This window comes from Dreissena polymorpha, chromosome 7 (assembly GCF_020536995.1).
Source record: "Dreissena polymorpha isolate Duluth1 chromosome 7, UMN_Dpol_1.0, whole genome shotgun sequence".
NCBI lineage: Eukaryota > Metazoa > Mollusca > Bivalvia > Myida > Dreissenidae > Dreissena > Dreissena polymorpha.
In genome coordinates, this window is record NC_068361.1 from 21,175,704 (window position 1) to 21,191,731 (window position 16,028).

The 16,028-nt window shown below is 33.6% G+C and overlaps 1 protein-coding gene across 1 annotated transcript in view; it reads left to right on the plus strand.

Annotated features, from left to right (window-relative positions):
• Nucleotides 1-13,832, plus strand: part of LOC127839521 (uncharacterized protein DDB_G0271670-like) — a gene marked incomplete at its 5' end in the record, with an annotated part of 16,031 nt that extends 2,199 nt beyond the window's left edge. The window contains one exon of the mRNA XM_052367911.1: nucleotides 13,276-13,832. Coding sequence (XP_052223871.1) covers nucleotides 13,276-13,832 — 557 coding nt within the window. The remainder of the gene's footprint in view (nucleotides 1-13,275) is intronic.
• Between the last annotated feature and the right edge of the window lie 2,196 nt (nucleotides 13,833-16,028).

Below are 16,028 nucleotides of genomic sequence, written 5' to 3' on the forward strand. Positions count from 1 at the left end.
TAATTAATCTGAGAAGTAACGTCGTCATTTATATTCTAATTTGTTAATTTAACATTGAAGAAAGAAGCACATCTTTATTAATGCAGATACACAATCTGTCCAAGGTATTAATTCTTTAATTTCCATCGATTGAGTACAAACAGTGTTCAAAACGTCGTCGGTAAAATGTTTTGTTTAATAATTCGATTCATCCTGGTAAGATATATCATTGACCCATTATTTTCAAAATAAATGATACCAAATTTCATAAAAAACATAAACTGATAATTGCTTGCCATCTCAACTGTCTTATCGTAAGCTTCCCAATTGTGCTCTCACGCAAAGAAGGCATTAATCAAGTATTTCGGCTGCGATTTAAAATGCTTTTGATTTTTCTTGATATGTATTGGCTTGTTGAATTAATCTATGCTTATTTTGACAATACATCAAACAATAATAATGTATTGTAACTGAATAAATATTTTGTGAAAACAACGGTGTTTTATTTGTGCAAATGCCGTCGACATGCCACATCTCAATAAAGCACTCAGTATAGTGCAACGGATCATTAACAATTCATGACATCCACTTGACAAAACTTAATAAGAACATGTATTCTTCACAGGATAAAAATAGTAAACGCTTTACATGCAACCCATAATACATGCCTGTATCGCTATCTTCCATCGAATAAATAATCAATACGCGTGCTGTTCACCTAACCTTCCCTTTAATAATTAAAAATGCACAAAATGTGTTAAATATCATTTGCACCAGATAGCAAAGTAGAAGAACACATTATCGTTTTTTGTTAATCGGATTCGTGAATATGTCACGTGACAGTAAACACTTGCTCTTCCAAATATGTTTTAATAGTTTCCTTGCTATTCTCTTCAAGCAAAAAAGTTCTGTTTTTCTCTGACATGTAACAAAAGCAACACAATTAACACCATCAACACCATTTATAAAAGATCAAAATGTTTTGTTTCAGTAAGTCCTTTTGATGCATGGTATCACAATAAAAATCAATAAAAACATGTACATGTGAGCATTTAGTTAACAGTTTTATGCTCTCATCGACAGACCATCTCTTAGTAATGGATCAATATTTGTTCATGAATTTATGTTGTGTATTATGCGTGTTGATTTGAAAGATTTTTTGCGAGTTTTGACAATCGGTAACAGGGTCACTTTATAACATCGTGTAGTCCATTTTAGCAGTTTTATGCCCTCATCGACAGACCATCTCATAGTAATAGATCAAAATGTGTTCATGAATTTATGTTGTGTATTATACGTGTTGATTTGAAAGATGTTTGCGGGTTTTGATAATCGGTAACAGAGTCACTTTATAACATCGTGTAAAGACCTTTTGATATTTACGTTGCTTTCACAGGCATGGTTCAAATTTGCTTTATGTAAGCGTGTTAATAAAACAAACGACCACTACTTGTAATCATATAGAGCATGTGTTCAGTATCTATCGAACTTGTAATGATTGTTTAATCCTCGGGGATCGGCATTTGTTCATTTGAGACACGTTGCTGTCCAGCCTATTCAAAAACTGTACACCAATCATTGATGAAAAGAGACAATTCACGTTGTATAATTACAAAAACAAATTCACTCTTTGCTAAGAAGTGTATTTATGTTAAATCCTACATATTACAACCACTGTATCGAACAATGCAATCATCCATTTTAAAAGTTAAAACACTATATAATTGAATGAAATAAAAAAAATATATTATGTAACTAACATCGGGATTATTGGGTCAAACAATAAAATTAAAGCGTCTATTCTCAATATGTTGACAAAAATAGCGATATTTTCTGGCAATTACTTTAATTTTCAAACAAGAGGTCGATGCTTTAATTGTCAAGTATATACACAAAGTATTCAAAATAACACATTCGTCTATGTCACTTTCCTTTGAATGTCACCAATTAAAAGCTGGTCTAATACATTATAACGACATGTATTTCATGCTTTACTGTCTTTCGTTGTTCGCATTTAAATGATTAATATATTACACTGATAAAAAATGCAAACATGACAGTTTCACAAATGAGCAACATCACTTTCCGAAATAAGGACGACAGCAGTATTCGTGTCAGAGTTATTGACAACAATGGCTGTCACTAGTCTTTGTATGGAATTCGGGTAAATGTATCTTGTATCTGATTCAAATGTGTATTGAGTGTTTACACGCATAAAGTATATGGTTTATAACTGTATATGTCAACATGGATCATCACAGATATAAGAGAAATTTTAAATATACGTTACATAACGTCAAACAATGTTAATACCAAACGCGTGTCACTATTTAGAATACTAAACGTGTGTCACGTTTTAGATGTATATTAAATGACTCCGGTTGATTTTTTTTTTGGTAGGGAATGATATTAAATAAATAGCGTATAACAGCAAAAGAAGTCATCAGAAGCGTATCACAATTGGCATGTTTGAAATAATTGACCATTTGTTTGCATATATACTAAAGTACAAGAGATACGGCACAGGTGCTCAAAGCAATTATGTCTAAAATATGTCTACAAAATTGTTACTGTTTAAACGTGTAATGGTTAACATCTGTTTTTAGATATTATATTGCACTTACACGAATATAGCAAAGAACGTATTTACAATTGCATATAGTGAATATGGAAGTAAATAGGAATGTTTATACATTTATTTTGGGATTGGCATCAGCGCATTATTCATCGAAATCTCGACAACGTCCGGATAAACCGATCTCAACCGACATTTTGTACGGATTCCGCGGGACAATATTCATCTCTCTTCCTCTCTTTTGAAATGCTTCCTACAAAAGAACAGTCATCACGCTAAAGGCGTCTTTTTAAATTGTGATTGTCTTGTTTTTCGACATATCAAACAAAGCAAGCCGTTCGCAATTGTCATGAAGTGATTGGACAGTATAGATAAAATTGCCGTCAGTTATGTTGCTTTTAATACTACAACTCAGGTTAATCGAGGATATTTGCAATGTTCATGTACTCTTTAAAAGCACGTGTTCTTATTATGATAGAAAATGTTTTCACTAACGAAACTAGTTTTCTGGCCTTAACATGGCAATGATAACCTAAATCGAAGGTATTCTATGAATGGAAACAAGCGAAATACGCTATTGAATTAATACATGACAACTTTATTAGTTTTCTTGGAAAATCATACACAAGTGACAACATAATATTTCATTATATGAAATAGTATTAAGTCTATAGTGTTAAATAAGATTAACTATATCCTTGTATATTGTGTGCGATGATTATATGCCTGTGTGACGTCAAAATGTGTCAATTGTTTTTCTAAATTAGTTTAATATTAGCGGTTCGTATTGTTTCTGATATTAAAGACACTGTGCCGCTCATATTAAGTTTCAGCTAATGCAGCCTGAAATCACTTTTCTTACAACAATGTTAACTATGAGATGCACATAAGTTTGTTTCACTTGATTATAATACACAAACAACTGTTACTTTGTATTTGAAACGGTACTACTAAAATAAAATGTACCTACACTTAATTATAACGTTGATATTTGTATTGGTAACGAAATGGCATATGCCAAGCAAACACTTTCTGTATGTCTTACATTTAACCCTCTCCTGCTAAATACGCCGCTAAATGTGTATATAAATTACGTTAACCATTTGCGGGTTTTTGACTTATTATATGTTCTTTTTGCCTCTTCTTCAAACTGAAAAGTGTATATTATAGTATGGCCAGTGCTTATGTAATACAACGTAGAACGTAAATAAGGCTTCAATACGTCTATTGTCTAGATATGCAAAATAACAAATATATGTATGTCGCTGGGTGGTGAAAAGTGTGCAGCCAGTCCGGGTCTCGAACCCGTGACACATCCTTTCCAAGGCTAGTGCTCTCCCGACTGAGCTAACCGGGCCACAACACATCTTTTCACCACTTTATTCTTTAATTCTGCAACAAAACTTTAAGCATCAATACTTTATTACACAAAATGAAAGCATATATTATACATTTTAAAGTCAAAACTTGATAACCGTTGTAACATGTCAAGGCCAGTGCAGTCGCTCACGTTTTCGCATCGTGTCAACACGTGTAAAGATTTTAATGATGTTTTATTAGAATTCGGAATATATACTGCGCGTTTGGTTTACTTTGGTGGTAGTGCGTAGATATTAAGGTTCTGCAGGTTAAGTACAGCTCCAGAAACACGCCATTTATTTTGGCAAGGAAACTGTGCTTGTTAAACTGCCGGGTGGGTGGGGAGAGAAATGTTTATTTCGGGAGTGTTAAAAGAAGTGCATGAAACAGATGGAGTTGCAGTAGAACATGATGCCAAAAGGTTTGAACATCTTTTTTGTGTTTGTTCGGAAATTTCTGTAAGGATGAATAAGCTCGGTTTGACAGCACTTGAATCCAGAAGTCTAACGGCCAAAGTTGTCATTATGAACAGGATCGTTAACAACTTAGTGGACATCAACGCCAGAACAGTACTTATACCAACAGGGGTGCACACCAGAGGCCATGCAAAGCGCTACATAGTGCCATTTACCACCGTCAACGCCTACCCGTTTTAACAGCTTGAATACGCCTCTTGAATTGTCTCCCGGAACAGGTGGTCACGTCCCCGTCCATAGATGTCTTCAAGACTATGATGGGAGAGCTATACACATAACTCTGGACATTACCGGGAGATAGAGATAGAGATTTCACTGTAATTGATTATTGACTGTACGTTTTTGTGTCCTGTTTTTTTGCATGATTTCGGTGGGTGCGATATTGGAGTCCCTTAGTTTTTAAAAAAGGTGTTTTCTAGCAGAATGATTACTTAAGTTATTTTTTGCTTTTTTTTTCAAAACCGGCCTAATTGCCATAATTTTCATCATCTTGGCAATTTATTTCACCAAGTTTATGCCGTAGGTCACACTGATCAAAACTGGTCAGTTAAGGGTACGGGTTTTGCTGCCAGTTATAATTGGCTATCATCAGTGCTGAAGCCGGGTGGCCTTTGATCAGTGTTCTGTTTGTAAATGTAAATAGGGTCCCTATTTCCTAATCGTGGCGAGGAAAACATCTTAGGATGAATTTTTCTGGCATCTGATGCATTTGCTCCAATGCGGATCTTTGTCTGCCGTTCATATAATTCCAGAAATTCATTTCCTAATGCATCTGTCTTGAGTTTGACATCACTGTATCTTAAAAAATGTGTTTAATAATCAGAAGTTGTTTCATTGTATTTAAGTAAGTATTCAGGACGGTTCATGTAAAATTCAAGATGTTTGAGGATAAACAAATGATAAATTTGGTTTAAAACAGGATTAAAGATATGAATTCCCCCAAAAATATGTAATTTTAGACTCTCATTTTTAGCACTGAAAGTCCGTCATTTAATAATTTAGCTAACCTTAAATTGTACTGCTCATGGGTTCCTCGTAGGCTGAAATGCAGGTAGTTGTTTAACCAAATGGTATTCAGAAGTGATTTTAGCGTTGTTCCACCCAAAATGTTGTCTGTCTAGAGTTTTTGTATTTCTTCGTCAGATAATGCGGTAACCTTAATAATAATTTATTATTTAAAATTAATTCAATATTTAAAGCATAGTGCATTTGGTTTTATTGTGAAATTTGTTTCTATTTTATATTTACTATTTTAACTACCTTTTTTACGCCAGTTTTTAAAAACGGGATGTATCATAGTTTCACCCTTGGCGTGCGGCGGGCGGTCGGCGGCGGGCGGCGGGCGGTCGGCGTCCACAGCAGTGTCCGCTCTCTAATTCAAACAGTTTTCATTCGATCTTTACCAAACTTAGTCAGAAGTTGTGTCTAGACAATATCTAGGTCAAGTACGAATATGTGTCATGCCGGGTCAAAAACAAGGTCACGGAGTCATATAGTGCATTTCAAGGATTAAGCATGGTGTCCGCTCTCTAATTGAAGTAGTTTTCACCCGATCTTCACCCAATTTGGTCAGAAGTTGTGTCTAGATGATATGTAGGACAAGTTCAAATATGAGTCATGCCGATGTAAAAACAAGGTCACAATGTTACTTAGTGCATTTCAAGCATTTAGCATGCTGTCCGCTCTCTAATTGAAGTAGTTTTCGTCTGATCTTCACCTTATTTAGTCAGAAGTTGTGTCTAGATGATGTGTAGGTCAAGTTTGAATATGGGTCATGCCGGATCAAAAACGAGGTCACGAGGTCACATAGTGCATTTCAAGCATTTAGCATGGTGTCCGCTCTCTAATTGAAGTAGTTTTCATTTGATATTCCCCAAATTTAGTCAGATGTTACATCTAAATGATATATAGGTGAAGTTTAAATATGGGTCATTCCGGGTCAATAACAAGGTCTCGATGTCACTTAGTGCATTTCAAGCATTGAGCATGGTGTCCAAAACCTTCGAACGGGCGTATCTTGTGACTGTTTGGCACTCTTGTTTATTGTTTGTTTTATTTATTTTGTCTTTCTATAATAAGTGCTGAACTTTTGACATAACCTTTGACCTTTGATGTTTGCATATGAAGGCATGTACAACAAGTAGTCCGTTTGGTACATGACGTCATCAGCATGCACTTATTCATTCTTAATATTTGGAAAATACGTTTTTTTCTATTTTTGCTGCTGTTTGTTGATTACATGTAATACCTCTTGGTATCAAATTGTTTGTTTTTATTAATCTGATTCAGTTTTACAATAAAACAAAACATTGTACTTAAGTCTTAGTAGCCTCCACACATGACTGATATATGAACTTCCTGTTGACCGTGAAATAAAAAAGATATCAGGCAACAGGATATCAAGCAGATATCAATGTGTTGGTATGATAAATACGTATTTATAGAATCTACACACATATTCAATATAGGTTGTAACACGTACATACAATCTCAAATTTTAATAATACAGTAAACAAACTGAATCACAATAATATTTATACAGGTTTCTTTCACTAAATGCTTAACGTTCAAACAAGGCTTAGATAATGTTGGTATTTATTTGACAATAATGAGGGTTCTAAATACAGTATCATTAGACAAATCAATTGCGAAATTTTAGTGATTAAACCATTATGAAGACAAAAACTTCTTTGACTTACATAAGTACAGACACCAAGTACTGGTCATAGGCCCGGGACACGGACTCGATAGCGTTTCTATAAGCCTGAGGCTTTCAATGCAATCGAGCTAAAATAAATAGGTTAAACTTAAACAAAACACATACTACCCACAATATGGAACATAAAAAACATTAAAGCCGGAGTCAACACCTTAGATGGACATCACAAGAGACATAGGGGCTTTTAACAAGTCAGAAGATTCCCCGACACCCTCACTTCACGCAGAATTACTTACTCGTCATTAAAATGAAATCGTTCAATAATTTAACCAGTTCGATTTATGGATACACTTCAAGCAATTAATTCATGTTTAAGAGTTTTCGTTTGATAACTTTAAACTTGATGTAATGTATCACTGATACAAATAGATGCACTTTTTAGTGAATATATCGCTTTGCACAATAATCTGTTACCTGTTTCTGGTATAAACAAATATCATACATTACATCATTTTACTTTCAATTTAATACATGTTCAAATACTATTTATATTCCTGTTGAAGACATAAAACATGTAAGGCCATCCAGACCAAAAGCAATGAACAAAACGAATTACCTGACAGGCAGTTCAATATAGTCTAGCCCTTATTGAATTAGCCGCGGTGATTTCATTATTAACTCGTTCGAGCTGTTATGGAAATCAGGTCAATATCAAAGACAATTTTCGACAAAAAAATTGATTATTATTTGGAGCCACTCAGTCACATTTTTCAATCAAACAAATACTGTAAAGTCATTTTGACGATTGAAGAAATGCCCTATTTATATTCAAAAACATAATGAATAAATGAAAGTCTTATGTACGAAATAAGACGATGAGTATGTGTAAACTATTTAATGAAAAAAGCCATGCAGTAAGCAGTTAAACAGAGTATATGAAAGACACTTAAATTAAGAATTGTGCTTTATATATAATAAATAACGTTATGCGTCATTTTTTGAAATATGGAAATAAACATGTACTTTAAGAAATAAACGTTTTTGTTATTTGAAAGCCACTTTTCAACTGTTGTATTTGAAACACGGGTAACATCGACCATATTTGATGATCGAAACAACTGTGCAATTAATTTACATATTGTGTATCTGCATTAATGAAGATACGCTTCCTGTTACAACTGTTATGTAATACATTAATATATAAATGACGACGTAACTATATCTTACAAGTGAAATGGCGATTGAGTGTGAATTAAATATATCGAAACAAATAAATAGGCATCCTGCTATGATAAAGTATTTTGGCAGAAATTATGTTTTGGAAATTAAACTGAGCAGTTACTTCGTCATTTATATTCTAATTTGTTAAAAAAAAGTTGTAGAAGAAGCGTATATTCATTAATGCAAAACAAAATCTGTAAAATGTATTAATTGTTTAATTTCAATTAACGAGTATAACACTTGTTCACAACATCGTTTGTAAATGCCATTTTTTTGTCTTATTCAATTCATCTTTACTAAGATATGTCATGAACCCGTTATTTTAAAAAAATGATACCGTATTTAATACAAACATGAATTGATAATTGCTTTCTATATCAACTTGGCTTATCATAAGCTTCCCAATTGTGCTCTCATGGAAAAAAGGCATTAATCAATTATTTCAGTTGCGATTTAAATTGTGTTTGTTTGTCTTTATATGTGTTGGTTTGTTTAATTACAATTGAACTATTTACCAAAACTTATTTTTTACTAAACATATATTTTGCAAACGATACTTATACATTTTAACTGCCTAAACATTTTGCGAAAACAACTTTGTGTTATTAGTTCAAATGTTGTCGACATGACAAAACTCAATTAAGCACACAGTATAGTCAAACGGGTCTTTAACGATTCATGACATCCATGTGAAAAAAAACACCAAAAAAACATGAATTCTTCAAACGATAAAAATCAATACTATTTTTTTACAATACATATAAAAAATTACGATAATTATATATAGTAACAGAATAAACATATTGAGAAAAAAAACTGGGTCTCTATAGTTAAAATACCGTCGACATGCCACAAGTCAATAAAGAAAACCGTATTGCCCAACGGTCATCAACGATTCGTGAATCCACGCGACAAAAATCGGCAAAGGATAAGCATAGAAAAGGCTTAACTTGGAACCCTTAAAACATGCCTGTATAATTTATCAATAAGCATGATGTTCACTTTACCTTCCCTCAAATTATTTAGAATACACAATCTGTGATTAATATCATATGCGCAATATTTCAAAGTAGAAGAACACATAATCGTTGACGTAATAGTTAACGTTAATATGAGAAAACAGTGTAAATAATGCATCAAATATGTTTTTATTGTTTTATGGTCATTCCTTTAAAGGAAAAAAGTACAAAAACGAGTATATATTTGAATGTTTTCTTGTGTTTTTTTCTGACATGTAGCAATAACACAATAACAACACAATCAACACCATCAAAAGAAGATCAAAATGCAAAGTTGTGTTTCAGTAACTCCCTGCGATACATGTTTTCATAATAATAATCAATGAAAAACAAGTTCGTATGAACATTTCGGTAACAGGTTAAGGCTCTCATCGACAGACCATCTCTACGTGATGGAGCTATATTTGCTCAGGAATAAATATGTTCCATTTTCGCTTAAGATGTTGATGGTTTTGTTAATCGACCATTTGGTCACTTTATAACATCGTGAGATGTCCTCTGGGTATTTAGGTTGATTTGACAGGCATGATTCCAATTTGTTTATGTAAGCTCGTTAATAAAACGTTTAATGATTGTGAACAAAGAGTTTGATGGTTCAAATGTCAATAATATACACAAAGTATTCAAAATACAACATTCGTCCATATCATTGTCATTTGAATGTCAACCATTTAAAGCTGGTCTAATACATTATAAACGACATGTATTTGACGCTATACTTTTGTTCTTTGTTTGCATATAAATGACTTATATAATGTACTGTTAAAAATGCAAACATGACATTTTCACAAATGAGGAAAAGCACTTTCCGAAATAAGGACGACATCAGTATTCGTGTCAGAGTTATTGACAACAATGGTTTTCACTAGTCTTTGCATGGAATTCGGGTAACCAGAAGCACATTTAGCTTTACATAGTTGTTCTCAGGTTCGCAAATGGCTGGCTGTTGTAAATGACTTCATTTTGTAGCACTGAGTTCCAATCTTTAAGACGTTTGCTCGTTTGTATTTAGCAAGTTCGTGTTGTGTATTTAAACGTATTTATTCAAATATCGAATGTCATTATATACGAAATAAGTAGGCATGTAAATACAAATCAAACTCTTTGTGTTAAAATCTACACTGATCATGCATCTGTTATTTTCGTATTTTAAAATTACAATATGTTTTTATTGGTTGATGTTGTTAAATATTAGCGAAACTTAAAACATTTTCTGGTAAGGCATAACGACTTAATGGTACATGAAGATCCACCTTAAATCGTGAAATAACATTGAATAAACAATATTTTACATATAGTGCAATAAAAATATATATAAGTGATATACACAAAAGACGCGTTATAGTACGTAATGAATACTAATATAGTGCCTGTTGTGCAATAAAATATACTAATATAAATTTCATCATGTGTGTTCGCCAAAAAAAATGTATGCTGCATGTCCAGAGCGTTCGTACTTATTTGTCGGGCTACGTTGTGTGGATCACCAAGTAGTGATTGTAAATACTACGAGCTATTAAGTTTAGCTTTGTTATCATGTCAGGAAAGAATGATACTTTACAGCATCGTTTGTATACACACTAATTGATAGAATGAATTCACGCTGATTGTTCAAGACATCTCTTTTTTCAAGTTAATTAGATCGGTCATGTATTGGTAAAGAAAATATTAATAACACGGTTTCACGTGCTTTAATATAACAGACATTGAATTTCAATATTGACCAACTCGACTTTACCATGTCAATTATATATATGTTTGCATTCGTAAAATTAAAATGACTTCAAGTGGCATGTTGAAAGTTATTGTAAAATTACGATTTTGAAACAAATTGTCATCGATTAAAAAAGTGTAAATACATTATTATAAAACAAGCGAAAGACACTCCTGAAAACCATTGTAATACATAAGTTTATCAATGAATGATCATCATTTTAACAGGGCAAAGTAATAAAGCGTTTGAAAAACCTTTCTTTTTAATGCGTTAATTATTAACAAATCGGCAATGTTTATATTTGATATATCAATGTGGAAGCGCGAAAAGTTTTGTTTGCTGTCGTCAAATATTCCTCGCGTTGGAGTGAGAGTAAACGTATTGTTTGAGCTAAAACATGATGTTCTCAGGTTATTAGTACTCCATCTTTCTGTGCATCTTTTAACAATATATGTGTTAGAAACAATGAAGAATATAACCATTAAGCAGATTACATCAGTGATAAAAATGTATTTCTGAGGAAATGAGAAAACAAAAAACAGTGTTCGTGACAGTGATAAAACATATTGACCAAAATCCAAAAACCATCTTCTTTGTGATAAAACATATAAACGTTGTTGATTTTTTAAAATAAAAGGCCCTATACCCGCTAGCTGTAATAGACACACTACTTCAAACACAAATGATTTTAGTTCCGTTGTTAAACAATCCAATGCGCAATAATAATGTCCGACCGGTGCACACAAATATCGAAATTGATTTGAAAACAAATCAGCGACAATTTATGGTTAAGGCTTACTACGAACTGACTGACTTTTAATAGTTACATACGTATTCTTTATCTTGTGAAATACGAGAGGCGCCCAGATTATATTAGAACAAAATTAATGACACAAAATGAGAATTGCAGCAGTACCTTTTTTAAAGTTAGTGTTCAATATGAGATCCATGACAAGCCTTAATAAGCCTGCACCTTTTTGGCCACGATTCAAGAGTCTTGTTAATAATAATTTGGTCCAGTTTTCTCCACTCGTCCTTAAGAGCTTATTTAAGACCTATAACAGAGTTAATGTTGCGCTTCTGTAGACGGCGTTTCAGGATTCCCCATATACCAAAGTCCATTGGAGTAGCATTCGGAGACTTCGGCATCCCATCGCCACGGTCAATAAAGTTCACTTTTTTCCTTCTTAAGAAACTCAAGGGTCTGTTTAGATGTGTGACTTGAGGCACTATCCTGATGGAACACCATTGACTTCCGACCTTCTGGAAACAGTTTTGGAACGTCATTTCGAAGAAACGGCTTCGATATCATATTGATATAGAAATTGCTATTAACTTAAGTTCCTTTGTTGATAAAGCGAATCTCAGAGATGCCTTACATAGACGACATCTCACGTTGGGTCGGTGGATTAACTTTGGCGATCGTACGATCGATTTTTCTGATGACTTTCGGTGTGGCCACATTTCGACGATATCTAAACGTTGGCATAGGAAGGCCAGCATTGATATTTTGGCGCTGATGTCCAATATTATCACGAATGTTCTTGATGGAGCCCAAGGAAATCAATTATCCCATTCCTTTCAACTCATTTGGAATACTCCTATATGTGTGTTTAGTTTTCAAAAGTCCAACAACTACCCCTTCCACTTTATCACTAATTTTTAAACGCACCATGCTATTAATGACGAATATCAATGTTAAAACATCAAGATTATGATTGTAACGGGATTATTGCGTTTTTTGTAAAAGTGACTTATGTAAAACCACTCAGTTATGATTAATAACAATGAATAAAAGGCCCCATTCATCAACAGCCAGTGATAGTGCTCTAACGGACGGATAGCAGAATAGAAACACAAGTTTTCGAAACACCTACAACATAAAAAAAAACCAAGAGGCAAAATTAAAAGAAAACAAAACGATAAAACTGTATCCCACCAAAACAGCCAGAAAAGCCTGACGGAATATATAACAAGTAAAGAAACGGAAATGCAAACAGATCAATCGCAAACATCTATCGAAAAGCGTCTACAAGAAATCAGTTCAAAATTGTCAAATGTTTTATCAAAGGACGACAGTGCACTCATAAAAAATAACATTAGAAAAACACTTGATGAACTTAAAGAAAAACTACTCAGCTTAGTTATAAAAAGAAACGAAATAATCGAAGGCAATATGGTCGACCAAGCAAAAGTGGTCGAGTCACTCAAACAACAACTCGAGACATAAAATAACGAAATCGAATCGTTAAAACAAAAGGAACACTCTTCAGAACAGGCGCATAAGGCCAGTCTTAACGACCTGGAGCAGTACGGTCGTCGAAACAACATCCGAATTACTGGCCTTCCGAACGACATAGACAGACAAACTTCGCAGGCTGTTGCTGAACAATCGGTTGGTCTGTTAAATAAAAAATTGGGACTCCAAATAGAATACAGAGATATTGATGTAGCACACAGGCTCGGAAAATTCACGCATACCAAAAACAGACCAGCCATTGTTAAATTTGTGAGACGGCAGACCAAAATAGACATCATGAAACGAGCGAAACTTCTTAAAGGCACTGGTATATTCTTAAATGAAGATCTCACCAAAACAAATGCAGAGGTTCTTGCGTCACTGCGCCTGAAAGAGCCTACGCGTATAGAAAAAGCATGGTCCTACGAAGGGAAACTGTTCGCTAAATACAAAGGCAGTGAACGACACGAGCAGATACATTTTGATCAGTACCATACATTGCTTAGCAAGCCATGGCCGAGTAAAGACAATACCTACGCCAGGAAGGTGTCATCCAGCGATAGGAACCTCCGGTCATCTGCACAGAATTGACAGCGATGGAGGCGCTCAAAAGAGAACGAGATATAATTATGTATCTAATCAAAATGTGCATAACTGTCCTCTGTGTTTATTAAACCATAACTTATTTTAATAAACTAAGGTATAAGTACACAAAATATAGTAATATTAATTAATAAATAATGTAAATACAAAAACACAATTATATACATATAGCGTACGTCTTGGTAATCTCAGATGCCGGACCAAAACGGAAGCACTAATAAATATATTGTGTATTTGTGCAGAAAGCTTCTTAGCAATATCTTAATTAAGCATATGATAATTGCAAAACCTAAGTTGTCTCCTGCTTGTTTATATTACTTTTTTCGAGAATGCGATAACTTTTTTTTTAAATAGAACACATAACTACAAAACCTTCAATTTACATGTTTAGAATATTTGCATCTGTTGTTGTTAGCGTGTTTTTATTCGCTTTTGAGAATGTTATATTATCATTTGTAATTTTATAAAATAAAATAAAGTATTTAGTAAACTGTATATGCGAGACACGTTATCAGAAGAAATAAGGTAAAATATTAAGAAAACCTTTACTCTGCAATTATAACTAGCAACCCTCAACACTGGGTTTCTCATAGTTCATTATTTACATAATTTAAATATTTGATTAAGAACACTGCTTTCTTTATCAACTTATCAGTACATAAACCTGTATATACTTTTACTATAATCTGTGTGCATCTCTTCCCTTGATATCTACACTGTCTCTGATTATATTTATCTGTATAACTCATAACTCATTACCCAGACCCCTACTCGTATTTAATAACATAAATTCCACGTTTAAATCAAGTAAATTAAGTATAAAACAACAATACTGTGTTAAAGGTTTTAATTTGCCAATGTAGCTGTACATACTTATTTATACTTGACATTATGCATTTTACACGTGCATTGTTATAATTCCACACATATGAACACTGTTTTTTTATGCCATCGATGTATATTTAGCGTGCGGTGATAATAATATAGATCACCGAAATTATGTTCTAAACATGCAGATATATGCAGTCTGTAAATTAGACTTGCTCTATAATGCCACATTACTTATGTTGTGATTAAACTTCTTTTGAACTCATTTTTACCAAATACAACTTTCCTACTGAGAGTTTAACGCTCATAAGTTTGATAGTTTAAACACATCCGGTGGTTAGTCTAGTTCATCTTTTTTTTCGGAACTAGATTAACTGACGGCCGGATACAGACTTAATAAAATATGAGATTTACATTCCAAATGTAGATAACTTCTAACAATTCTTTCTTTATTTAATAAACGCGTGAGTATCCGTCAGTCGATCTCGTTTTTCGTTTTCGTATATTTGGATCGACAAAGAGACGGATGTGCAAAATTACCTGTGTATATCTGTTATTTTATAGCTTTACCATACATTTCGTTTGTTTTTCTTATAGAAAATATGTCTCTTGATATTAACAATATTTTGTTATTACAATAGTCATATAATTTAGTTATTATTGTAATCAAAGCTTAATAATTATAACAACATACACACACGCAAAAACCCACACGCAAAAACGCACAAACATATACACGTACGCATGCCCAAAACTCACACGCTCGCGCGCACGCAAAGTAAAACCAGCACACACACACACACACTCAAGCATGCGCATACATATGCACGCACGCGCACCCACACGTGCGGATACACACGCGCTCACACACACACACACGCAAGTACATACACACACACGCATGCGCGCAAACACGCATACACAAAATTGCGCTTACACACACAAACCCGCACCAGCAAAACACACGCACACAACAAGCGCGCACACACCCACATACTCCCCCCACACACACGGTAACGTGTAACTAGTTAAATGTTGACGTCGATAGCAATACATTAGTTGATCGACTCTTTTTAAATTACTGAATATAAATCTACATCATATGGAAACCAGGATACGTACACTTATAATGCTAAATATATAAGGTAGAAAACGACTTTCATTATACAGTGATTTTTTCTCAAAGAGTCATCATCCATTGAACGGTGTCATATATACGTGTTTTTTTTCAGATCACTACCTGCTTTTTTACGATGTTGACAAAACCGTATTTAGTCATCATCCCTCAACATTATATTTGTATTTTGTTTGTACATATAACCTTTTTGTGTAGTTTCCTTTTAATCTATGCATGTT